This window comes from Pseudopipra pipra, chromosome W (assembly GCF_036250125.1).
Source record: "Pseudopipra pipra isolate bDixPip1 chromosome W, bDixPip1.hap1, whole genome shotgun sequence".
NCBI classification, from domain to species: domain Eukaryota; kingdom Metazoa; phylum Chordata; class Aves; order Passeriformes; family Pipridae; genus Pseudopipra; species Pseudopipra pipra.
The window spans coordinates 10,162,500-10,188,168 of record NC_087580.1 but is presented as its reverse complement, the minus strand read 5'-3'; the positions used below and the strand labels follow the sequence as shown (position 1 = coordinate 10,188,168).

The window sequence follows — 25,669 nt, the reverse complement described above, 5'->3', positions numbered from 1 at the left end:
GCCGCTCCGCTCACCCCACAGCGGCAGGAAGGGCCGGGACAGGGGTGGAGCAGCAACAGCAACAGCAGGAGAACAATCGCCCCCCATCCCACCAGTGCCCAGGAAGGGGGAAATCGTCCCAAATATCCTGGGGGGGAGCGTGGGGGGTCTTGACATACTCAGGCTGCCAGCACAGATTTCCCTGCAAAGTCTGCAGGGAGTCAAGCTCTGCAGAGGAGACTGTGCCCCATGGATGGGATTGCAGAGGCTCCCTCAGGTCCTCAGCAGGAATCACCAACCAGGAATAGACACAAAAGGCCCCCACGAAGTTTTTGGGGGGAGTGTCCTGTAGGGAGGGGACAGTGTCACCCCACCAGGGCGGGGCTGGCAAGTGGGAGGCTGCTCCAGGGCTCTGCAAGAGGCCTCGTGCTCTGCTCGGCCCCAGCACTGGCTGGTCCCAACAGCCCCGGCTGCCCCCGGCCCTGGGCAGCTCTGCTGCCACAGGCTGTGCCCTCACCGTGGCCCTGCAATGGCCCTGCCTGTCCCTCCCCCGGGGCCCTGCCCGTGGCCCTGTCCCTTGGCTCTCTCTCTGCCAGCTCAGTGTGGGGCACACGGGCTGGGGGTCCCTCCCAAGCCCCCCGGGCAGCCGGCGTTGGCTGGGGGGATGTGAGGGCTGGGCCTGCTCAGCACAGCCCCGGCCTCGTGCCCAGCGCCTCTTTCCTGCCCCACACAAGAGCTTCCCGGCCCCCCCAGGGCTCCCCTGCTGCTGCCTCTGCTCCTGGCCCTGCCTTTGCTGCTCCCTTGGCCGGGGCAGCGGCTGCAGGGGGGGATGGCAGCAGCTTCAGCTCCACGGCACTTCCTGGGGGGAGCTCAGCCCGGGGGGACGGGCAGGGACCTGATGGGGATGGACAGGGGCCCAGCAGGGACAGCCAGGGCCTGCAGGGGAAGGCACAGGGACAACCTGGCCCCCCACACTGCCAGGGCTGTCTCTGCTCCTCCTTGCAGGCTCCGTGGCCAGGCACAGTTGGTGTTCCTGGGTGCCCACCATCTCAGCACTTGCAGCCGCTCAAATCAGCGCCCGCAGCTCTACAGCAAAGCCCCAGCTCACCTGGCACACAGGGGATGGACACAGCACCTGCTCGGGGATGGGCACACACAGCTTTGTTCTTCCCCACCACGGGGCTCTCCTTCCTCAGCAGCACCTCTGCCTTGCACTTATTCTCAGCCTCACCTCAGGGCCTGGGCTCAAGGACAGGAACCTGCAGGGAGGGGACATCATGTGCAAGCTGAGGGCTGCCTGCTTGCACTGGCCTCTGGGCTTCTTTCTCCTTCTACAACCAGCCCACAACTCAGCCTGCTTTGCTAACACCACACATTTACAGACTAACCTTGGAGATAGATATGGACAGACATCTCTCTCACCCTGGGGATGGAGCCTCAAGCATGTGCTGCCACAGGAATGGCAATCAGAGAATCACAGAATCAGCTGGGTTGGAAAAGACCTCCGAGATCATCAAGTCCAGCCCTGGATCCAACCCTGCTGTGCTTCCCAGACCATGGCACTGAGGCCACATCCACTCTCACCTTCAACACCTCCAGGGACAGGGACTCCACCCCCTCCCTGCCCAGCCCATTCCAAGGCCTGATTACTCTCTTGGCAAAAAATTGCTTCCCAATATCCAACCTAAACCTCCCCTGGCACAGCTCCAGACCCAGCCCTCTTGTCCTACTGCTGCTTCCTGGCACAACAGCCCCACCCCCACCTGGCTCCAACCTCCTGGCAGGGACTTGCAGAGAGTCAGGAGGTCTCCCCTGAGCCTCCTCTTCTCCAGCCTCAGCACCCCCAGCTCCCTCAGCCTCTCCTCACACCACTTGTGCTCCACTCCCTTCCCCAGCCTCGCTGCTCTTCTCTGCTCCTGCTCCAGCCCCTCCAGGGCCTTCCTCAACTCAGGGGCCCAGAGCTGGACACAGCACTCCAGGGGTGGCCTCACCAGCGCTCACTCCAGCCCAACAATCCCTTCCCTGCTCCTGCTGCCACACTCTTCCTCACACATTGGCCACACTTCCTCACTCCATTGGCCCTCTTGGCCCCCTGGCCACACTCTGCCTCCTGTTCAGCTTCCTGTCCATCCCCACTCCCAGCTCCCTTTCTGCCTGCCTGCTCTCCAGCCACTCTGGCCCCAGCCCGGGGGGCTGACGGGGCTTCTTGTGGCCAAAGGGCAGGACCCGGCCCTTGGCCTGCTGGAACCTCATCCCCTTGCAATCAGCCCATGGATCCAGCTGGGCCAGGTCCCTCTGCAGAGCCCTCCTGCCTTCCAGCACATCAACACACCCCAGCTTGGGGTCACCTGCTCATTTGCTGATGAAATGCCTGGTTCTGCAGCAGCTGCAGATGCTCAAGGGGCAGCAGGAACAAGGCCTAGGGGGGCCTGGGGGGCTTTGAGGTCCAGGATGGTCCTGGGGGAGCTGGGGAGGGGCTTTGGGGATTGGGGGTACAAAGCAGGACAGACCAGTACAGACCAGTACCTCCTCACTGCTCCCCCAATCTCTCCTGGAGCTGGGCCACATTGTTGTGGGACACCTGAGCCCCTCTCAGTGCCCTCCCAGTACAGCCCAGTGCCCCCAGTACAGCCACTGTGCTCCTGCTGCCGGGTGATCCCTTTTTGAGGAGGTTGGAAGGGATTTGAAGGGGGGCTGGGGGAGATTTGAAGGGATCCGGGGGGATGGTTGGATGGGGATTTGGGGGGTTTTGGGGGTCTTTGATTGCATTTGGGGGAGCTAAAATGGGTTTTGGGGGCATTGGGGCATCAAAGGGATCTGTGGGGGGAGAGGATTAAAGGGAAAATGGAGGTTAGGGGACATTTGGGGGGGCTTAATGGGGCCTGTGGGGGGAGAGGAGGGGCTGCACCACAAGCAGGTGATCCCTGATGTCCCGAAGACCCTCTTGGTGTCCCCAGTTCCCCCCCTGACACCCCCAATTCCACTGTCCCCAAACCCCATTCCTGATGTCCCCAACGCTCCATCTCATCCCCCTGGACCCTCTGACACCAAACTCATCCCCCCTCCCCGCCACGCTCACAGAAAGGCCAAGGGCATCTGGGGACACACTGGGGACAGCTGGGGGGCTTTGGGGGCACTGGGGGATTACTGGGGGATACTGGGACACACTGGGGGGAACCAGGGGGCACTGGGAGGGACTGGGGTGTTACTGAGGGACACTGGGAGGGCACTGGGAGGGACTGGAGGTGAACTGGGGCACACTGGGGGGCACTGGCAGAGAACTGGGGAGTTACTGGGAGATTACCAGGACACACGGGGGGACACTGGGAGGTTACTGGGCCATACTGGGGGTTACTGGGTGCTCACTGCAGGATCACTGGGCCATACTGGGGGGCAGTGGGAGGTCACTGGGACACACTGGCTGGTCACTGAGGGGGTTACTGGGCCATACTGAGGGGGTCACTGGGAGGTCACTGGGATATACTGGGGGCACTGGGATCCCCTTACCCAGATGTGGTACATCTCCCCCCCAGATTTTGGGGGGCATCCCTAGGACCCCTCCCCTGGGAGCTGGGGGACCCCCTGAACCCACTGCTGGGCTTTAGAGGACCCCCTAAAATCCCCTCACAACCCCTGAAATCCCCCCTCGACCCATCGAAACCTCCTCAAGGACCCCTCATCCCTCCCCAGCACCCTCTAAACCCTCTCAGTGACCTGCAAAACCCACTTGAGACTCCCCAAGCCCATTCAGGGACCCCCAATCCCCCTCACGGACCCTCAGAACCGCCTGGGACCCCTTAAACCCCCTAGAGACCCCAAAACTGCCTCGAAGGTCCCCGCAAAGCCCCCTAGGAACCCCAAACCTCCTCACAGACCCCCAAAGCCCACCTGGGACCCCCCAAATCTCCTCAGAAACCAAAACCCCCATCAGAGCCCCCCAAACCCCTTCAGGGACCTTCAACCTCCCCCCTGAGTCCCCTCAGGACACCGAACCCCCTCAGGGACCCCTCAAAACGTTCCCGGGAACCCCCGAACCCCCCCGCTAAGCCCTCCCGAGCCCTCCGGCCCTCCCACCCACAGCCGCGCTCCCCGCAGCCCCGAGGGGATGCCCAGACCCCGCTCTCGCCGCCCCCCGCCAGCTCTCACAGCGAAGTGCAGCGACCGGCACCTTCTCCCCCCTCACGCCACGAGGCCAACATGGCGCCCGCTCTGCCCGCCCCCCGCCTTTACAGACCCGCCCCGCAGCCAATCAGCGCGCGGCCCCGGCCCCGGCCCGCCCTCCGCCTGCGCGGTGCATTGTGGGAGTTGTAGTCCTTGCGGCGGGGAGGATCGGACTGTTTGGGGTTTTGTTTCTCTGTCTTCTTTTATTTTCTCTTTTTTCTTTCTTTCTTTTCTTTATTTCTTCTTTCTTTTCTTCCCTTTTTTCTCTCTCTTTTTTCTTTTTTCTCTTTTCTCTTTTTTCATTGTTTTTTCTTTTTTTTTCTCATTTTTCCTGTTTTTCTTTCTTTTTTTCTCTTTTTTTTCTCCTTTTTCTCTTTTTTCTCCCTTTTTTTTATTTTTTTTTCTTTTTTTTCCCTTTTCCTTTTTTTTATACATTGTTTTCTATCAGTTGTTCTTTCAAGGAAGATTTAAACACATATCAAAACAATCTCCAGGTACATATCTTACAACAGCAGATAATCTGCCATTGTTCCAGGTTTGTGAGGATTCCCAAGATCACAAACACCGAGACACCAAGGGTGAAAGTGAAGCAACTTTATCCTGTCCCTTGCCCCAGCCTTCAATCCACACCCAGCCCCGGATTTCTGCAAAGCCGCTGGGCAGGAGCAGGAGATGGAGCTGGTGCTCGGCGGGAGGGGCAGCAACAACAAACCCGTGTCTTTGGCACAGGGGAAGGAATTCGGTGCTTGAGGGGTTACATTCCACAGGCTGCCCTGGGGATCAGCTCATGCTCGGACAGTGAGAACAGCGAGAACATTCCTCATAAAAATGGCAGAGGGAAGGGAGCGGAGGGGGAGCAGGGGCAGGAAAAGGAAGCAGAGCGATGGAAGATGGGCTGGGGCGGTCGGGGCTGGGGGAAGGCGGGCTGGACAACGCCTTGTTTGGTCCAGCAGCTGTTCCAGCTCCAGGGCAGATGTCAGGGGAGCCTCTGCCACAGGGACATGGACAAACAGACCCTACAAAAGCTCTCAGAGGGGTTGGGGGCTCTGGGCGGGGCTGCGCTCTCGCCTCAAGCCGGGATCTCCCAGGGCAGTGGAACAGCAATTCCTGTCAGCTCCCAGCAAAGATCATTGGGGTTTGCACTGGGGAAATATTGACGCTCCAGCTTCCTCTTCTCTTTTTAGAACTTTGAGCTTGCAGTCGGGTAGAAGGGCTGGGGGGGAGTGGGAAGAGACCCATTTTGAGGGACACATCTCACCCCTCAGTTAGATGGAGCTAAACCCCTGACCTTGCTTAGGAAGAGCTGCTGATGCTCAGTTGTCTTCTTTCCCTTCTGCTTCAGTGGGATATTACATTTCCCTGCAGTATTGGTGACAGAATGCTATGTCAGCTGGAATGGTTTGGTTCTTACAGAAAGCATAAATGCATTTTAAGGAAGGTATTTTTACATAAGTGAGGCCTCCAAAAAAACCCAAAAAACCCCAAAGGTAATATAAGTGCAGAATCAAGTGAACTTTGGGGTTTTCTTTTAAATTCTTGGGTAGAAAAGCCATCCCAGTTAGGGACAGCAATTTATTGCATTGCTGAAAAAAAACAACAAACAAACAAAAAAAGAAATCTGACTTTGTTCTCTTTCAGATTTGTTTTTGATCATAAGAATCCTTCTAGTGAAAAGAGCTAATTTACTGTCCCTAGAGGAATGTTTTAGGTGTGATTATCACAATATCACAGCTGCTGAAAAGGTCTAAAATAGGACATTGACCTTGAACGTGTTCCTGCATTTAGGATGTGGTGTTTAACATTCAAGAGACAATAGAACTGCAACTCATTTATTAAGGTATCACCTCAAATGTTAACTCTTGCTCTGTACAGACATGCCACAAGGATTGCAGAAAGCTTGCAGTATCCCAGGAAGTACAGGTGGTATTTTATCAGTGTAAATATGTGTAAGATTGTCAAGATTTCTGCTGGCAACACTCCATAACTAAAGTAAGTTTTCCCTTTGCTACTGCACTAGTTTATGATTTCATTTTTACTGACATTCCACCAGTCACATTATTAGCTTCACCAAAAGAAAGGGAAATAATCCTGCATTAATTAGAGCAACTGAATTCCCTCAGTCACCTTATCCTTGGCTGTCTGGGACAGTGATGCACTTCAGCTTCCCTACAGAAACTTCCACTAAAGAAGAGTTTGGGGTGATAGTGAGAGATCCAGATTGAAGGGTGTGCCTGAATTATCTTCAGGGAGGAGACCTTTTCTGGTGGGTGACAGGCAATGTGCCTGTGGCTCCCTTTTTCTGTCTGGGTTTTTTTCCCTTTCTTTTTGTCAGAGGCTTTGGAAAAGGTGTTTTGTCAAGAGAATAATATTCATTTATAGCCATGTGAACCGTTTCTATCCTGCACCAGTGAAGGCAGTCATCTAAATACCCAGACCCATGGCCTTGGAAATAAAACAAGGAGAAAATATGGAGTGTTTGTTTGAGACCAGATAAACTGAATGGAGTTCAGTAACAAGGTAAGGCAATTGCTGTTGTTTCACAGAGACATTTTTTGTCTGCTGGACCTGAGGGGAGCAGCAAAAGCTAAAAGCCTTGCTCTGTGTCTTTGTGAACACACTGTGGGTGAGTTCAAAGGAGCATTCAGAGGTTGTGTGGTGTGAGCCTTTTTCCCTCAGATCAAAACAAGGAGTAATTAATGCTAAATCCAGCAGGTGGCTTTCAAGTCATAACTTGGTCCAGTTTGTCCAACTGTGTCCAAACAGGTGAGGGAAATCTGGAACTTTAGAAGGGTTAGTTTTTTACCTCCTTAGCAGGATATCCAGGGGTGCACCAAGTGCCTGCCAGTGAGGAGCACAAGAGACCAGGAGACAGTGACAATATTGTTCTAATGTTGATCTCACTGGAGCACAGAGTGAGATCACATCTGAGTTATGTTTCTTTAATTAGTGATTGGGAATAAAGAGGAAATCACAGAGTTGATGACACTTTAGGATTTATTTCACACTCTTAGCAATAAGGTATTTTGCAGCTGGACTTTGAATAAGGTTCCATGGTATACTGCAAATTTCTATCTCAAGTTAACAGTCTACTTCTTCCCAAAGAAATTCTCAGCAGCTAACACCCTTCCATCATCTGGCTCTTTCCCTGATGGCTTGAGCTTGTTGCTCCTTTTGGTAAATACCCATTTGACACAATGCACTGGGCAGCTTCTGCCAAGTGCCACTGAATCTCACTTCTTCCCTTGCCTTGAGGTAGCTGTGCTTTAAGAATCTGGCTGTTCAGATGCCCTGAAATGTCTCTTGTATTTCAGTGTGAAGAAACTTAATGATGTGCTGTTTGGCACACATGAAAAATTCCCTGCCCAGAGAGCCATGGAAATGTAGGTGCTGCTCAGTGATGCCCCTGGACTGGGACAGGCACTGCTGAGGATGTTTTCCTTCCCCTCTCTGATTCCATCCCCACTGTTTTGCACAGACTCCTTGGGGTCAGATTTTGCACTGTGCAGTTTGAGAAGTTAGTGCAGATGTGTGTTTGCAGGCATGTTCTTCTTCTGTATTCCTGGATGAAATTCAGTAAACTGATACCTGGCTTGAGCTTTTTTTTCCTCCTATAGTACTCTTTTTATTTATTTCTCCAGAACAGCTGGAGAAAATGAAGGTGCACTTAGCCCCAGTTCACTTGCTGCTGTAATCTCTTCACCTCTTTTTCTTTTCCCCTCCCCCAAACTGATGGGTAACTGTGAAACCCAAGGTCAGGAATGTGGTTGGAATTCCAGGCCCCAGTCTGGGGGAGGGGACACTTTCAGCCCCCGGGGGAAGAAGCCACTGCTTTGTTTATCAACAGGTAAAGGACAGCCCAGGATTTCTGGCTCTCCAAGCAGCAGCACTGGCAGGGAAGAGCTGCTGGCTTGGATGGAAGAGGGTTGAGAGAAAAGTAGTGATGGCTCCCAGGGGGAGAGGAAAAACGTGTTATTTGGGGTGTAAAGGGGGGGATGACAAGCTAACAAGGCAGTGGAAGCCACAGGAACAGGAAAAGGAGGGATTAGAGGAGACAGATCAGGACAGGAGAGACCCTCATGTTTCAGCCCCTGAATATCAAATCTTAGGAGATAATGAAAGAAAGCAGAAATGAAGCTCACCTGTCCTTGGGTGAGTTCCCAAATGGATCAGCTGTCATATTTTAAGGAGGGAACTTAACACAGAAAAGTGACCCCATCAAATGACACATGGACAGGGATTCCTTATGGGTGATTTTTATATGAGAGAACACATACACATATATTTTACTCTTCATTTCAGAGCTCTTTAATCCAGTGCTCACAAGCCAATCTACATCTTGATGACAGAGTTCACATTTAACAATACAAACAGCATAATGCTACTGGTAATTAAGCTTTTACTGCCTGCTTTTCTACAGTGGTCTGAGCTGTAGTTTTGCTGTGGTGGTTCCAATTCCTAAACTTAACTGTATTTATACCATGTTTGTAGGCAGCAGGCCCAGTCTTCACATAACATTAAATACATAACACTGGAATCTCTGCTGTTAACAGACACAAACATGTCTATTGAACCTGTATATTTTGGAATTTGGTTCTGTTGCTGTATTTACTTGCTAAAATGCTTTGAAACAGATCTGGAGAGGGCATTTGTGTTTCCATTTGTGAGTGGCATTACTGCATTTTGAGGGTGTGCACTGATTAGTTTTGATCTGAAAGACTGCCATGTGCATCATGTCAGGGCTCCAGTCACCAAAGATTTTGTAAGGGTTGAGCTGCATTCTAAGAAATTATTGTCTTTCCAGTGCTGTTTTGTTTTTTTTTTTCCTGGCCAGAAAAAGCCTGTGTCTGTTTTTGCTGGTAGGGGCAGGAACACTTTGAACCTGGAAAATAAGTATGGCCTCTTAGTGGTAATTTTAAGGCAAGGTAGTAGCTTCTGAGAGAAAAAACGCATTCCTAATTCATTACTGACTCTTTCAACACAGAGTTCTGGGAGTGTGTTTCAGCCCAAACAGTGTCTCTAAAGCTGAGCGTGGTCATTGTGCTGGAAGAAGTTTAATCAGGGACCTTTCACGTGACAGAAGAACAACTCTGAGCTGGCTCTGAGCGGGGGTTGCTGGAACCGGGCTGGGTGATGTTTATGCAGGCGTGCCCACAGGGCTGGGGGTTTAATGCCCTTGCAGTTCAGCAAAACTTGCTTTACAAAAGAACTAAACCCCCAAACACTGCAGAGGTCTGGGCACCCTCCCAGATTTACTAATGCAGAGCCAGGACAGCGCAGCCCTTGGCTCATTAAAATGAGGCTGAGTTAGTGCACTCTGATCCCTGCACACTCACAGAGGAAATGGAGCAGTTCTGGAGCTTTGATTTCTCTTTCTTATGTCTAAATACACACATCTAAAGGTCCAAATATTGGCACAGGGTGTAGATATAATATATATATGTTAGGATGCAGCTCTAATCTGTACAGGAGCACACGGAGCTGTATTTGCTCCCAGTTTCACCCAGGATGTTAAGGAATGGATTTGAGGGCTCCTTTTGTTAGGAATGTCTGGTGGTTTTTTTCCTAGCTAAGTAGAGAAGGAGGCTTTCAATTCTTAAATAGTTAATTATATAATTTTTATGGTTTTATATATCATATATACACACCTATTCATATACGTGTGTATACACTCTCCTGTGTCCCTTCTGTGTTCCTGCTATGGAGTGACGATATTTTTGTTCTAAGCTAATTCACTGCTGCTGTTTTGGGTACAACTAATGTCAAGCAGCAAAGCTGTAACATGCCAGAAACAGGCTACAGTGTGTTGAAGACACAGCTTATGTTTGATTGTGTAAATACAGAGAGTTAGTTGGGTTTATCTGAGAGCCTGGCAGAAGGAGAGAGGAGCAGCACAAACTGTTTTCAGTAACTGTGCTGTTCAGACACCTGATAAGATGGAGAGTGCTTTGGAACTACTGATGTGCTTTGAATAAGAAAAGAATAATCAGGTCCATTGGCACTGGCTTATCAGGAAGGAAGTAAAATGCCAGCACTTTTACATTAGAAAAAGAAATGTTTTAGACACTTTGGGCCATTTTTGCATTGACATTAAATAGCAGGGTGCTTTTGAGTGTGCTGTAATGAGTGGAAGGATTTATTACCCTGACAGAATGACAGGTGAATGTGTTCAGAGAGGAGTCCTCAGCAGCAATAACAGCTCTTTGGATAAGTGGCCACATCTATTCCTGCTTTTGGTAGAGATTCAGGAATTCTCTCCTTTCTTTCTCCTGAAGTGCAGTGGCTCACTTACAATGGGCAGTTTTACACTTGTGCATTTTGTAATATCCTGGCAGCATGTTTGATATTGGCTGTGTAACAGGCTGTTCATAAAATAATGCTGGATCATTGACTGGTGTGTCCTCTGCCTTCAGTCCCTGGGTATTTTCATGTTCCAAAAAGAAAATATCTCAGCCTGTGCTGGGAAGGGAAGGTGTGATTCACCATTAACTTACCCCAGCAGGCATGAAACATGCTCAGATGCACTATTGTCTTCTCAAAGTTTACTGATTTTTGGTTTTGTACCTGTTCAAAATTAATTTCTAGGTTCTTTCACATGCTTACAATTAATTTGGGGAGATTCAAATTCGATGAATGACAGTGCACGAACACATTTGATTGATTTTGGATTCTAATTGATTCCTGTCAATGAGATCCCTGTGACACTCTGAAATCAATGATATGTGAGTCAACCAAGGCACCCCTGTTCTGTACATTAGGCAGCAGTTGGGAATTTAGGAACTAAATGTTCACAAGCCATAAATGGAGAAAATGTTTAGATTTCAATAGCCCTTTGTCTGGCATTTATTCACCCAAATATGTTTCTTGGGAAAGTTAGTTTTCCAAAGGGCAGGCTTTCAGTGAAAGAAAGGTCATTGATTTAAGGTTTATTACATTTTAGCTAAAAACAACAGGCTCCATTTGGGTGTAAAATAATTTAAGTATTTCCTGCAGGCAACCTTCATGCTTTAGAGCTGTTGCTCAAAGGTTTCATTCTTCTATGAAGGTGTCAACTGTAAATATAAAAATGCCTCACTGAAAATGTAATGGTTCAAAGATTCTAACTGAAATAAAAATTCCTGCCTGGGAAAGCACTATAATCAAAATAAAGTGCTCTTAACTTTTTTTTTTCCTGTGGAGGCCGCACTTGAAAAGAGTGCTTCAAGGCAGCAGGGTTGGTAGGGAATGCCAATTGTTATTCATTTATTTATCTACTCTCCCCCACAGATGATGATAGTCCAGCTTTGGAATCAGCAACACACTTCAGCCGCTAATACAAGGCAATATGTGAGCTGCTGCTGCTTCCAAAATGCAGTATCCTGGCATTTCAGTCAACTTTATAATCTGGCAAAAAACCACCTGGCAATATTAAAATCTAGTTCTGAAAAACTTTTATTTTTGAAAGCCTTTTATGTTTTTTTGTATCTTTTTAGCATATATTCAATTTCTTGGGAGCAGTGGCCAGGATGTTCACTTGATGGATGACTGGGGGGGGGAGTCTCCCCTCACCCCCGGCTTTTTTTTTCCTCCCCTTTAATTTTAAAAAGAGGTGTGATAACTGTGCATTAGGTAATGCTGGAACAGGAATCCTGCAGATGCAGCTGTTTGACAACATTAACGTGGGGGGATTGTACCATTGTTAGGGAAGTTAGCAGAGATTTTCCAAGCTGAGAAGGACAGCCTGCTGCCAAGCTCTGGCATCTGTCTTAAGAAACCTTTTGCTTCAAGGATGCCCTGAGGAAAATGATGACTGGATGCTTTTCTGAAGGCACAAAGGGCCTGTTTTCTCTTCCACAGCATTCAGAATGGGACTCCTTGTTCCAGCCTGCCTGCTCAGGGTTTTGTGGTGCTGGGTTAGGGTTTTCATGGGGTTTTTCTCCTGGGATAAAGTTGTGTACAGTGAATATTGATTATTCATCCCATGTCTTGGTCACTGTCTGCATCTTGAATTTGACCCAGAGTCTGGGTAAATGAGGAATGCATTGAAACAAAGTCAAGGATCCTTCAGTGACTTGTTTTTGTGAGTTCAATCTTCTGAGACCTCTGATGAGTCTGGCAGGGCAGTGCCTGTGTGCAGAGGGGCAGGGAACAGAGTCCCAGCACAGCAGCAGTGCCAGGGAGCAGCAGCATTTGGCCTGTTGAGAGCTGCTCTTTTTCTCCTGCCCCCCTCCCCTTCTGGGCCTGGGTGAGGCCTCAGTGCTCTGGGCCTTGGTCCCTGGGCTGGGCTGGGTCAGTCCTGTGGCCATGGCACTGCTGCCATGAGCTGGGCTCCACTGCACTCTTTCCACCACACAAGGGGCTCCATTTGCTCAGGCACAGCCTGAAGCCTCAGCTCTTCTTCTCCAGGGCTCTCAAGAAGAAGGCCAAGGAGCAGACTCTCCAGAGGGTCCTTGCCTTGCTGGTTTCTCCCTGGAGTCCGTGTGCTGCCCTCAGGGTCCCCCTGTGGGGGCTCAGGGGCTGAGGCTGCTCCAGCTGGTGCTGGTGGTGGCCAGTGCCCCTGGAGATGGCAAATGGGGCCTGAGGAGCCCGGGGCCAATTCTCTGCTGCTGTGCTGGGGAGCGGGGCTGGCCCTGGGGCTGCAGGAGCTGCCTGAGCTGCTGATGTGCTGAGCATTGCAGACCCAGAGGGCCTGTCCCTGAGCTCCATGGCCTCCAGTCCTGCTGCAGGGCCAGCCCTGAGTGTGCTGCTCTGCTGGGCTGGGGCAGGAGATGGGGGGAGCAGGGAGGGGCTGGACTGGGCAGTGCCAGGGAGGGGAAAACCCCAGTGTTGAGCTGAAGTGTGTGAGTGGGCAGGGTGGGGGCTCTGCAGGGCTGAGGGGCCTCCAGCCCCTGGCAGTGGCAGCAGGAGCCAGGCAGACACTGCCCCTGCTGCCAGGAACTGGGGGGGTGTGCAAGGGAAGGACTCGTGTCCCTGCACAGCCCTGGGGGTGTGAGCAGGGCAGGAGCCCAGCTCAGCTCTGGAGCCCTGTCAGAGCCCTGACAGCTCTGGGGTGACTCCATGAACAGCCTTCACTGGCCCAGGGACATTCATCTCCCCAGCCTCACACACATCCCCTGCAAATGGCCCTGTCTCCTCCATCACCCTCCTCTGCCTTTCTGGCCTGGCCCTTTCATTTCACACCAGCAAAGCAGCCTGGGCACCATCTCACCTGGGCACTCAAGGGGCTTCTGTGAGCAGGAGGGGCAGATTTCTCTAGAAGGTGCACTTGTCCCCTGTCCCATGGCACAGGGCACAGCTCAGAGGATGAATACACTCCCAGGCACACACATCCTGGAGAGCTTTTTCAAGACAAAAATAGGGAGAGGAAGAACAGAAGAGGCAAAATTAGAGAGATGAAAGGTGCCCCAAAAATCAGGAGCTTCCTCTGAGCCATGTTTCCATAACTGAATAATTGGTGGGATATTTAGTTTGATAAGTAGCTGCAAAAAACCTATTCATGTACATAGTGAAAGAATCAGCTTAATATATATAGAAGGTGTTGTCAATGAGAAAAACTGGAGAAAAATTGTTGAAATTAAAAAAAAAAAAAAGGTCTGACAATGCTGGCCAGGAAGCCTTCAGCAATTCCCAAGAGTTCCGTTCTCTAGAGGTTCCAAGTGTCTCCTAAATTCCACACTCCTGGCTTCAGGCAGAGCAGTCCCAGAGCTGGCCACTGCCCAGAGACGCCCTGGGGCAGCTCCAGTGCCCAAGTGGGACAAGTGCCCCAGGGTGTGTGGGAGCCCTTTGGAGCAGGAGCTGGTGGGCTGATATTGGAGATACAGGACAAGCTAATGTAAGGAGATGTCAGGAGTTTCACTTGAAATTAAAGGGTGTGTTTGCAATACATGTTTCACAGTTACCTTTTTAAACTCTTGATTTTCAGTGTCCTCTTCTACCACTTGCTCCACAGCATCCTGCTGCGGCTCGGCCTCCTCCTTCACCACCTGTTCTTCGGGAGCTTGCACAGCAGCAACCAGAACATCTGGCTGTTCAGAATTAACAGGGGTTGCACTTCTCCCACTCTCTTCCATCTCAGCTTCCTCAGCGTGTAACACAGGAGCATCACTCAAGATCTCAGGTTTATTTTTCAGGGCATCGACCGTTTCTGTCTTTGGCCCAGCAGGACTGACAGCGGCAGACGCTGAGGCAGAAGCCCTGCCCGATAACTCATCATCTGAGTTTATTTCACTCACACTTCTGCTGTCTAAGGACTGGACACTGAATGAGTCAATCCTTTCAAAAGCACCAGAGGAGCCACAGCTCTCTGTCATTTTTTGGAAGTCATCTAAACGATTATAATCCGCACAGGCAGAGGTGGATAAAAGCTGGAACGACGTCTGCATGAGGTGAAGGCTGGATTTGGAATCTGCAGCTTCTTGTCTTGAACTCACGGAGCTCTCACTTATCACACTTTCATGGTTTCAAGTGTCTCCTAAATTCCACACTCCTGGCTTCAGGCAGAGCAGTCCCAGAGCTGGCCACTGCCCAGAGGTGCCCTGGGGCAGCTCCAGTGCCCAAGTGGGACAAGTGCCCCAGGGTGTGTGGGAGCCCTTTGGAGCAGGAGCTGGTGGGCAGGAAGGGTCCAGCTGGGGAGGGGCAGGGAGGAGGGAAGGGCCCAGCTGAGGAGGGGCAGGGAGGAGGGAAGGGCCCGGCTGGGGAGGGGCAGGGAGGAGGGAAGGGCCCAGCTGAGGAGGGGCAGGGAGGAGGGAAGGGCCCGGCTGGGGAGGGGCAGGGAGGAGGGAAGGGCCCAGCTGAGGAGGGGCAGGGAGGAGGGAAGGGCCCGGCTGAGGAGGGCCCTGTCCAGCCCACAGCACACCGGGTCCCTCGGGGCCCAGCTGAGGAGGTTCCTGTCCAGCCCACAGCACACCGGGTCCCTCGGGGCCCAGCTGAGGAGGTTCCTGTCCAGCCCACAGCACACCGGGTCCCTCGGGGCCCAGCTGAGGAGGTTCCTCTCCAGCCCACAGCACACCGGGTCCCTCGGGGCCCAGCTGAGGAGGTTCCTCTCCAGCCCACAGCACACCGGGTCCCTCGGGGCTGCGCTGCCGGGGCCGTGCCCGGCACTGACTGCGGAACCTCCCGGGGTGCCCCGCGCGAGGCGGGGGCGGGGCGGAGGGCGGGCAGGGGGCGTGGCCGCGCGCTGATTGGCTGCGGCGGGGGTGTGTCCATGCGAAGCGCGCGAAGGGCGCCATCTTTGGCGCGGGGGGATTCGGGGGCGGCCCCGGGCAAAGCTGCGCTCGGGTGTGTGAGCTGGGGGGGTCTGCGGGGGGAGCGGGTCTGGGGATCCCCTCGGGGGCTGCGGGGAGCGCGGCTGGGGGTGGAAAGGCTGGAGGGCTCGGGAGGGCTTAGCTGAGGAGTTCAGGGGTTCCCGAGGAGATTTTGAGGGGTCCCTGAGGGGGTTCGGTGTCCTGAGGGGACTGGGGGGGGGGGAGGTTGAAGGTCCCTGAAGGGGTTTGGGAGTCCCTGAAGGAGTTTTGGTTTCTGAGGGGATTGGGGGGGTCCCAGGTGGGCTTGGGGGATCTCTGAGGGGGTTTGGGGGTCCTGGGTGGGCTTTGCGGGGACCTTTGCAGCAGTTTTTGTGGTCTCTAGATGGTTCCAGATGGCTTTGAGGCTCCCTTAGAGGGACTGGGGGGGTCCCTGAATGGGCTTGGGGGGGTCCCAGGTGTGTTTTGCGGGTCACTGAGAGGGTTTAGGGACTCCGGGGGGGGGATGAGGTCTCTTAGGGGAGTTGGGAGGTCCTTGAGGAGGTTTCGATGGGTCCTGGGGTGCATTTCTGAGGGGATTTCAGGGGGTTTGAGGGGATTTTGTGGAGTCCCCTAAAGCCCAGCAGTGGGTTCAGAGGGTCCCCCAGGCCCCAGGGGAGGGGTACTAGTGATGCTCCCCAAAATCGGAGGGGGGATATATACTACATCCGGGTAAGGGGATTCCAGTGCCCCCAGTATATCCCAATAACCTCCCAGTGACCCTCAGTATAGCCCAGTAACCCCCCAGTGACCACCCAGTGTATCCCAGTGAGCACCCAGTAACCCCCAGTATGGCCCAGTAACCTCCCAGTGTCCCCCCGTGTGTCCTGGTAATCTCCCAGTAACTCCCCAGTTCTCTGCCAGTGCCCCCCAGTGTGCCCCAGTTCACCTCCAGTCCCTCCCAGTGTCCCTCAGTAACGCCCCAGTCCCTCCCAGTGCCCCCTGGTTCCCCCCAGTGTGTCCCAGTATCCCCCAGTAATCCCCCAGTGCCCCCAAAGCCCCCCAGCTGTCCCCAGTGTGTCCCCAGATGCCCTTGGCCTTTCTGTGAGCATGGTGGGGAGGGGGGATGTTTTTGGTGTCAGAGGGTCCAGGGGGGGCTCCTGGGGTGAGATGGAGGGGTGGGGACATCAGGGATGGGGTTTGGGGACATCAGGGATGGGGTTTGGGGACAGTGGGGTGGGGTATGGGGACAGTGGGGTAGGGTATGGGGACAGTGGGGTGAGGTATGGGTATGGGGAACGTGGAATTAGGGGGAATTATGGCCATGGAAAGGCCCTGGGGACATTGGAGACACCAGGGGGGTTGCAGGGTGTTAAGGGGGGAATTAGGGACACCAAGAAAGTCTTGGGAACCCCAGGGGGGTCTCAGGACTCACCTGCTCTTGGTGCTGCCCCTCCTCTTTCCCCCTAGACATCATTAACCCCCCCAATGTCTCCCAACCCCCATTTTCCTTTGAATCCCCTCCCCCTACAGATCCCTTGGACAACCCAAGACCCCTTTTAACTCCCCTAAATGCACCCAAAGCACCCCAAAACCCCCAAATTCTAATCCAACCCCCCCCCACGTCCCCCCAAATTTCCCCCAGCCCCCCTTCAAATCCCTTCCAACCCCCCCAAAGAGGGATCACCCGGCACCCTGGGACAGGAGCACAGTGGCTGTACTGGGGGCACTGGGCTGTACTGGGAGGGCACTGGGGTGGGCTCAGGTGTCCCACAACAATGTGGCCCAGCTCCAGGAGAGATCTGGGGAGCAGTGAGGAGGTACTGGTCTGTACTGGTCTGTCCTGGTTTGTACCCCCAATCCCCAAAGCCCCTCCCCAGCTCCCCCAGGACCCTCCCGCACCCCAAATCCCCCCAGGCCCCCCCGGCCCCTGACTTGTTCCTGCTGCCCCTTGAGCATCTGCAGCTGCTGCAGAACCAGGCATTTCATCAGCAAATGTGCAGGTGACCCCAAGCTGGGGTGTGTTGATGTGCTGGAAGGCAGGAGGGCTCTGCAGAGGGACCTGGCCCAGCTGGATCCATGGGCTGATTGCAAGGGGATGAGGTTCCAGCAGGCCAAGGGCCGGGTCCTGCCCTTTGGCCACAAGAAGCCCCGTCAGCCCCCCGGGCTGGGGCCAGAGTGGCTGGAGAGCAGGCAGGCAGAAAGGGAGCTGGGAGTGGGGATGGACAGGAAGCTGAACAGGAGGCAGAGTGTGGCCAGGGGGCCAAGAGGGCCAATGGAGTGGGAAGTGTGGCCAATGTGTGAGGAACAGTGTGGCAGCAGGAGCAGGGAAGTGATTGTTGGGCTGGAGTGAGGGCTGGTGAGGCCACCCCTGGAGTGCTGTGTCCAGCTCTGGGCCCCTGAGTTGAGGAAGGCCCTGGAGGGGCTGGAGCAGGAGCAGAGAAGAGCAACGAGGCTGGGGAAGGGAGTGGAGCACAAGTGGTGTGAGGAGAGGCTGAGGGAGCTGGGGGTGCTGAGGCTGGAGAAGAGGAGGCTCAGAGGAGACCTCCTGACTCTCTGCAAGTCCCTGCCAGGAGGTTGGAGCCAGGTGGGGGTGGGGCTGTTGTGCCAGGAAGCAGCAGTAGGACAAGAGGGCTGGGTCTGGAGCTGTGCCAGGGGAGGTTTAGGTTGGATATTGGGAAGCAATTTTTTACCAAGAGAGTAATCAGGCCTTGGAATGGCTGGGCAGGGAGGGGGTGGAGTCCCTGTCCCTGGAGGTGTTGAAGGTGAGAGTGGATGTGGCCTCAGTGCCATGGTCTGGGAAGCACAGCAGGGTTGGATCCAGGGCTGGACTTGATCTCAGAGGTCTTTTCCAACCCAGCTGATTCTGTGATTCTCTGATTGCCATTCCTGTGGCAGCACATGCTTGAGGCTCCATCCCCAGGGTGACAGAGATGTCTGTCCATATCTATCTCCAAGGTTAGTCTGTAAATGTGTGGTGTTAGCAAAGCAGGCTGAGTTGTGGGCTGGTTGTAGAAGGAGAAAGAAGCCCCCAGGCCAGTGCAAGCAGGCAGCCCTCAGCTTGCACATGATGTCCCCTCCCTGCAGGTTCCTGTCCTTGAGCCCAGGCCCTGAGGTGAGGCTGAGAATAAGTGCAAAGCAGAGGTGCTGCTGAGGAAGGAGAGCCCCGTGGTGGGGAAGGCACAAAGCTGTGTTTGCCCATCCCCGAGCAGGTGCTGTGTCCATCCCCTGTGTGCCAGGTGAGCTGGGGCTTTGCTGCAGAGCTGCGGGCACTGATTTGAGCGGCTGCAAGTGCTGAGATGGTGGGCACCCAGGAACACCAACTGTGCCTGGCCACGGAGCCTGCAAGGAGGAGCAGAGACAGCCCTGGCAGTGTGGGGGGCCAGGTTGTCCCTGTGCCTTCCCCTGCAGGCCCTGGCTGTCCCTGCTGGGCCCCTGTCCATCCCCATCAGGTCCCTGCCCGTCCCCCCGGGCTGAGCTCCCCCCAGGAAGTGCCGTGGAGCTGAAGCTGCTGCCATCCCCCCCTGCAGCCGCTGCCCCGGCCAAGGGAGCAGCAAAGGCAGGGCCAGGAGCAGAGGCAGCAGCAGGGGAGCCCTGGGGGGCCGGGAAGCTCTTGTGTGGGGCAGGAAAGAGGCGCTGGGCACGAGGCCGGGGCTGTGCTGAGCAGGCCCAGCCCTCACATCCCCCCAGCCAACGCCGGCTGCCCGGGGGGCTTGGGAGGGACCCCCAGGCCGTGTGCCCCACACTGAGCTGGCAGAGAGAGAGCCAAGGGACAGGGCCACGGGCAGGGCCACGGGGGAGGGACAGGCAGGGCCATTGCAGGGCCACGGTGAGGGCACAGCCTGTGGCAGCAGAGCTGCCCAGGGCCGGGGGCAGCCGGGGCTGTTGGGACCAGCCAGTGCTGGGGCCGAGCAGAGCACGAGGCCTCTTGCAGAGCCCTGGAGCAGCCTCCCACTTGCCAGCCCCGCCCTGGTGGGGTGACACTGTCCCCTCCCTACAGGACACTCCCCCAAAAAACTTCGTGGGGGCCTTTTGTGTCTATTCCTGGTTGCTGATTCCTGCTGAGGACCTGAGGGAGCCTCTGCAATCCCATCCATGGGGCACAGTCTCCTCTGCAGAGCTTGACTCCCTGCAGACTTTGCAGGGAAATCTGTGCTGGCAGCCTGAGTATGTCAAGACCCCCCACGCTCCCCCCCAGGATATTTGGGACGATTTCCCCCTTCCCGGGCACCCGTGGGATGGGGGGCGATTGTTCTCCTGCTGTTGCTGTTGCTGCTCCACCCCTGTCCCGGCCCTTCCTGCCGCTGTGGGGTGAGCGGAGCGGCCACGATGGGAAAGGGGGGAGAGGAGCGAAAAGAGCGGGTGGGACCCCCAAAGGGAGCGCGAGGGGCGGTGGGTCACCCCCAAAGGGAGCTGGGGGAGCGGGGTTTGGGGGGCCGATGGGGAAGGGGTGGGAGAGGGGGGCTGAGGGGAGGGGAGGGAGTGGGACTGGGGTTGCCGTGGGGGTGCCTCGGTGTCCCCGTGCCTTGATCCCTGGAGAGTAGGGGAGGCTGGAGAGAGGGGGGAGCTGTGAGAGCCCCGAGAGCTGGAGAGGGGGGAGCTCGGGCCCCCTGTGCCGAGCCAGCGTTCAGGGCCCTGCTGTTGGTGCCAAATTGCCCCTGGTCAGGCTGAGCCCAGAGCCCGCCCACGTGTCAGGGGGCCCGATCCGCTCCCTGCTCTCGTTGCCCTGGGGCAGCCTCTGGTGTCCCCCCGCCCGTGGGGCTGTTTGGGTGCCTGGGGCACAGCCGGCCCTTGTGCAGGGCTGTGCCCTTGGGGGCTGTTGGGGGTGGGTGGGAGGTGTTTTTTGGGGGCCGGGCTGGGTTGGGGTCAGAGCCCTGGTGGTGGGTGGGGGATGCAGGTCCCCCCACGATGGGGGTTGGTGTTGCTGGGTCAGGCCCCGCCGGCTCCATTGTCAGCCCCGTGCTGATGGGGGGGACACAGCGGGTTTGGGGCCCCCCAGGAGTGCTGGGGGTGGGTGTGGAGCCCGGGAGCTGCCGAGTGTGGAGGGCGGAGCGGGGAGATGCCGGAGCTGGGGGACCCCCGGCAGCCTGGAGGGGGGAGCACGGAGAGGGAGGAGCCCCGGGACCCTCAGGAGCCTGAAACGGGGGGCGTGGAGAAGGGGAAACCTGGACAGTGGGGACCCCTGGGATCCCTGGGACAACAGAGTGGAGAACCTGGAGAGGGGGAATGTCTGGGAACGTGACCCCTCGAAGGTGAGAGTCAGAGGAGAAAGGACCCTTGGGACCCCCAACACTGCCAGCATCCCTAAGGGGGACCCCAAACATCCCAGACAGGGGAGACCCTCCAACCCCAGAGGGGAGAGACCAGAGAGGGGGAACTTCTGGGAGAGATTTTTTTTGGCTAATCTTCATATTTTTGGAGTATATTTCATCTGAATCTCAAGTTTTTGCAGTTTGAGGGTGTGGGGCTCTTCTTGCTATTTCTGAGGGGGTTTTTGCCTGAATCTGGGTGGTTTGGGTTTTTCTGGGCTGAATCTTGGTGTTTTGGAGGTTTTTATGGTCACAGGATGCCCGGTGAGTTCTAGAGATGGACTTGGGCAGGAGGAACCCCCAAGGCAACGTGCTCAGCCCTTGTTTCCCCCCCATCAGGATTTGTCCTTCCCAAAGCTTGGGCAGATGAAGGAGGCTGCGAGGAAGAGGAAGATGCCTTGGGCCCCCCAGGCAGGTGAGGAGGCAGTCAGTGTCCCTTTGGGCGGGTGTTGTGCTGGCTCTGTCAGCCGAGCATGGCCCTGGCTGCAGGACAACCCCGCTGGCGCCGCCGTCCTGCCGGGGCCGGAGTTGGGGGGATGTCCTTGGCCTTCCCTGTGGGCCGGAGGCAAATCCCCTCCCTGTCCTTGTTGCTTCCTGCCCCAGGCCCCGAGCTGAGGACGGAGAGCCCGGAGGACAAATCCCCCCGGCAGACCCTGGTGGGAGAGGCCGTTTTGAAGGGCTCCCCGGCGCAGGAAGGCAGCGGGGAGGAAAAGGGCCGGAGATCCCCCCGCAGGAGGGGCTCCAAAGCCAGCCCAGGGTGCTCTGAGGAGGAAAGAGCCAGCGTGTGCCGGGAAGGCGGCCGGAGCTTGAGGGGGAGCTCTGACCTGGTGGTCCCTGAGCAGCCTCCCAGCAGGGAGAAGCCCTTCAGGTGCTTGGAATGTGGGAAGAGCTTCAGGAAGAGCACCCAACTAATCCGACACCAGCACATCCACACTGGGGAACGGCCCTACACATGTAGGGAATGTGGGAAGAGCTTCAGGAACAGCTCCAACCTGATCCAACACCAGCGCATTCACACTGGGGAACGTCACTACAAGTGCTTGGAATGTGGGAAGAGGTTTAAGACCAGCTCCAATCTCCTCCTGCATGAGCGAACGCACACGGATGAGAGGCCCTTCCGCTGCACCGACTGTGGGAAGGGCTTTAAGCGGAACTCCATCCTCATCATCCACCAGCGGACACACACGGATGAGAGGCCCTTCCACTGCACCGACTGCGGGAAGGGCTTTAACCGGAACTGCACCCTCGTCAGGCACCGGCGCATCCACAGCGGGGAGAGGCCCTACAAGTGTGGGGAGTGTGGGAAGAGCTTCACCCAGAGCTCTAACTTGACCAAACACCAACGGACCCACCAGTAAGGGGAACCCTACGAGTGCCCCGACTGCAGGAAGAGCTTCGGCCGCTGCTTCCACCCCGAATGAACCCCCTGATGGGGAGGCAACCCCTGGAGTGCAGTGACTGTCACTCCATCCCTTTCGACCACAAAGGGCCAGTCCCCTTTCCCAGGGGCAGCTTCTTCCAACAGAACCCTTCCTGGGGGGTGTGTGGAGATTCCTGCCATGGCTGGGGACCCCCCAAAGTCACTCCTGGAGGCTGAGAGCAGAGATCTCCCCACGAGCATTGGTCTGGGGGAGTTCCATCCATCTCTAATTAAGAATTATTGCTTTTGTGCCAGCTTGAGTAGAATGGCTTCAACAATTGCTTTAGTGTAGAGCACTGTCCTATCTTACCCTGTACTCCTGGTAGTTTTAGTGTTTGTATTGTGCAGTAAATAATTCTGATGAAGATCTTCTGTCTGATCATTTGTAACCCTAAATAAGTTCATTTCTATCAATAGTTCTGATTTGCCATCATTAAAAGCTGGGGGACAAAAGTGGTTCAGTCACAGCTCTGTAATTCCTCTAAACTGAAACTGTTGGTATGATGCAAGGCTGAGATTGGATCCAGCAGCCCCCAGCACCCCACAGGAAGTTGGGAGCTCAGGGGGGCCACCCCCCTGTGCCAACCCCCCTGTGCCCAAAGACCCCCATGGGACCGTTGGACCCACCAGCCCACCCTCCCTTTTCCACCCTTCTCCCTGTTCCTTCCACTTTCCCATTGTCCCCTCAATCCCCGTTTTCCTCCCGACCAGTTTTGGGCTCCCAACCCCCACTTTTTACCCCCTTTCCTTTGGTTGTTGAAGGATAAAATGAGGCTGCACACACAGAGTTCCATTTCAGGACTTGTTTGCCGACACTTTTCTGTGTCCCCTTTTATTCCTCTTCTCTCGTGAGCAGCACTCAGTGTTTGTCTTTTAGTCCATCAGAATTCCCAGCATGGCCCCAAAGCAGTGCCCTGATCCCACACATTCCCCTCCCCTCACGTGCTGGCTGTTCAGCCACCAGAGAAAAACACAGGCTGGTCATGGAGGCTGGTTAAAGAGCATTTGCACTTGGAGAAACAACCTTCTGTCTCTCCAAGCACTCAGCCAAGGTCCATCCTCCCTTTGCATTCCCATGAACTCAGGGCAGGTGCAGAGTGACTCCTCTTGGTCCCACCTCTGCCCCTGTTCTGTTTGGACACGCAGAGTTCACGGCCAAGAGGGCCAGGACCCGGGCTCCTTGTCTTGGGGCTTGTCCCATGTGCTTCCAGAGGACTTGGAATATTGAAACCAGGCAGATTCTGAACCCCTGCTCCTGGTGCTGCCACAGTGCCCATACACTGGCCCTGCAGGCATGGCCTGCACTGACTGGCCAGTGCAGCAGGAGCCGTGGCTGCGGCAGCTGCCGGGATTGCTGCAGAGATGATCCAAGCAATCAGCCCTCCCCTGAGGATTTCTGCATTTCACAGTTTCCTTCATTCACTGTATCCTGCATCATCCTCCCAGCTTCTGCTTCCCTGGGAGGCCCAGTTTGGCTCTTCTGCCCACGGGAATTATTAATGATAAATGGAGGGTAGGCACGTTTTGATCTGTGATACAACTAAAATAACAAGGATTACTTACAGGGGTGTTACAGGGCCCCTCGCCTCTCCGGTGCCACACGCAGAGCCCAGTGCCGGGGCTTGGTTACAGGGATTCAGGGAGAGGTCCCAGGTTGGACTCGATGATCTTGGAGCTCTTTTGCAACCTTCCTGATTCTGGGATTCTTTTCCCGTTGGAGCTGCAGCACGTTGGCTTTCCCAGGGCAGCTTCCTTTAGGACAGCCTTGCTGAGAGCTTTGCAGCTGATGGCACAGGGATCTGTGAGGAACAGCCCAGAGCAGCTGCTGCCTTAGGTGGGGGTGGGCGAGGGGAAGCCCTCCTGTGTCGGCCCAGGCTGTTGCAGGCAGGCAGTGCTGGGGAGGAACACACTGCAGCCTGGCCCCAGGGAGTGACCTCTGGGAGATGAGACTTTTGGGGAGAAATTGTTCCCTGGGAGGGAGGTGAGGCCCTGGGCCAGGTTGCCCAGAGAAGCTGTGGCTGCCCCACCGTGGGAAGTGTCCAAGGCCGGGTTGGACGGGGTTGGAGCCAGCTGGTGTGGGGGAAGGTGTCCCTGCCCAGGTGTTCTGATCCCATTAGGGAGAGATGCCTCAGCCCGAATTAAGGTGTAAATGGGACCATTTGCTGACAGCAGGTGGATTTTATTTAGTACAGATTTTATTTAACAACAACAAATCTTTCTAATCTTCTGTCTTCTATTCTGTAATTCTTATCATCTAACTATGTATATACGTCTAACAAACGTCTGTGCCCTATAAATATGGTAATTATTATAATATTTAAATTTAGTATTACCTATCCTATGTAAGTCTATATTCACAGTAAATATATCTAAATATTAAAAAGGCATATTATATTAGTTTTAATTAAATTACTTTTTTATGTAACTATCAAAATTAATTAAATTAGTTAACTGACTTAAGCCATCTTTGTTTTTTTTGGCAATAATCGTCTTTGCTCATTCCCTGCAGGAGCAGTCAGGCATTGGAATCAGTGTCTCAGGTGGGTGGTGGTGTCAGTGTCTGTGTTGGAAGCACTGCAGAGGTGTCCGGGCCCGCCTGGCGCTGGAGCGGGGCCTAATCCTGGGGCTGTCCCGCCGTGCAGGAGTGGAACAGCCTGCACAGAGCCCCGAGCGCCCGCCTTTAGCGGGAGAGACGTTTGGTGGGGACAGGCAGCTGCCTGCTGAGGGCCTGGGCCTCCAGCTGGGGAGGCGAGGGGATGAAACAGGAACCCGGCCTGGAAGAGTTAACTGAGATATCTTGGCCTGCTAAGAAACCCAATACCTGTTTTGCTGGAAGAACATTTTCAGAGCACTGGTTAATATCATGTTCTGTTCTGCTCACTGGACCAAAGGCCTTATTCTAGAAAGAATAGGAGTAGTACACACACAGTAATAAATTAGGTAACCCAGATGTTTGAATAAGATCTAGAAGGCCCAGAGCCAGGATTTTGCAAGCTTGAAGAATTCAGGTCACCTGATTGAAGAGGTCAAATTGAGGAAGACGTCCATGGCGACCACCAGAGGGATGAAGGCTTGAGGAGAAGACCCCACAGTAAAGACTGGGCATGTCTGGAAAGACTCTGCTCAGAGACCAGCCTACTTATTAATATGTATAATAAATGAGGTAACCCTGTATCCAAAGCGTATAAAATGGCTTAGTTTTGCACTTGCAAGTTGAGCAAGTTTGTCCAGTGTGAGCTGGCTTGCTCCCAACGTTGAATAAACAAATACCTTGCTGCTTAAAGATAAAAGAATGTCTCTGAGCAGTCTTTCGGGCCGATTTTTCGGATTCACTGGTCATGTGCAAACAGGTGAGTGGTCAGTGCCCATCCCTGGCCATGCCCAGCAAGGGATCCCCACAGTCTGTCCCGTTTGCTTCATCCCTCCATTGCCAAGAACTTTTTAGGACAAGGGAACTCTGTGCTCTGGGTTTGGAGGGAGGTCCAAGTGCCACTTTCTGGAGTGGGAAGCACAAATGATGGGGTCTTGTGTTCTCTGGGGGGCCAGACTCCGGTGAGACTGGTGTGTGTGCACATGAGACTGGTGTGGGTGTGGGTGGGTGTAAC

The 25,669-nt window shown here is 54.7% G+C and overlaps 2 protein-coding genes across 2 annotated transcripts in view; one reads left to right on the top strand and one right to left on the bottom strand.

Annotated features, from left to right (window-relative positions):
* Positions 1-25,669, bottom strand: part of LOC135406011 (zinc finger protein 883-like) — a 70,364-nt gene that overhangs the window by 3,248 nt on the left and 41,447 nt on the right. The gene's annotated exons all lie outside the window — the stretch shown is intronic.
* Positions 18,081-22,229, top strand: LOC135406067 (zinc finger protein 239-like). Its single transcript, XM_064640619.1, has 3 exons — positions 18,081-18,450; positions 20,984-21,059; positions 21,248-22,229. Exons 1-3 carry the CDS (start codon positions 18,403-18,405, stop codon positions 22,000-22,002), a joined length of 879 nt encoding a protein of 292 aa, XP_064496689.1. The 5' UTR covers positions 18,081-18,402; the 3' UTR covers positions 22,003-22,229.

What these genes read in the sequence shown, in the direction of transcription:
- LOC135406067 (XM_064640619.1), top strand. Translation starts at nt 18,403, where the DNA reads ATGATGTCCCCTCCCTGCAGGTTCCTGTCCTTGAGCCCAGGCCCTGAG. An exon ending in CCTTGAGCCCAGGCCCTGAG is followed by an intron (nt 18,451 to 20,983) that starts GTGAGGCTGAGA and finishes CCCCCCCATCAG; the next exon opens with GATTTGTCCTTCCCAAAGCT. An exon ending in GCCTTGGGCCCCCCAGGCAG is followed by an intron (nt 21,060 to 21,247) that starts GTGAGGAGGCAG and finishes TTCCTGCCCCAG; the next exon opens with GCCCCGAGCTGAGGACGGAG.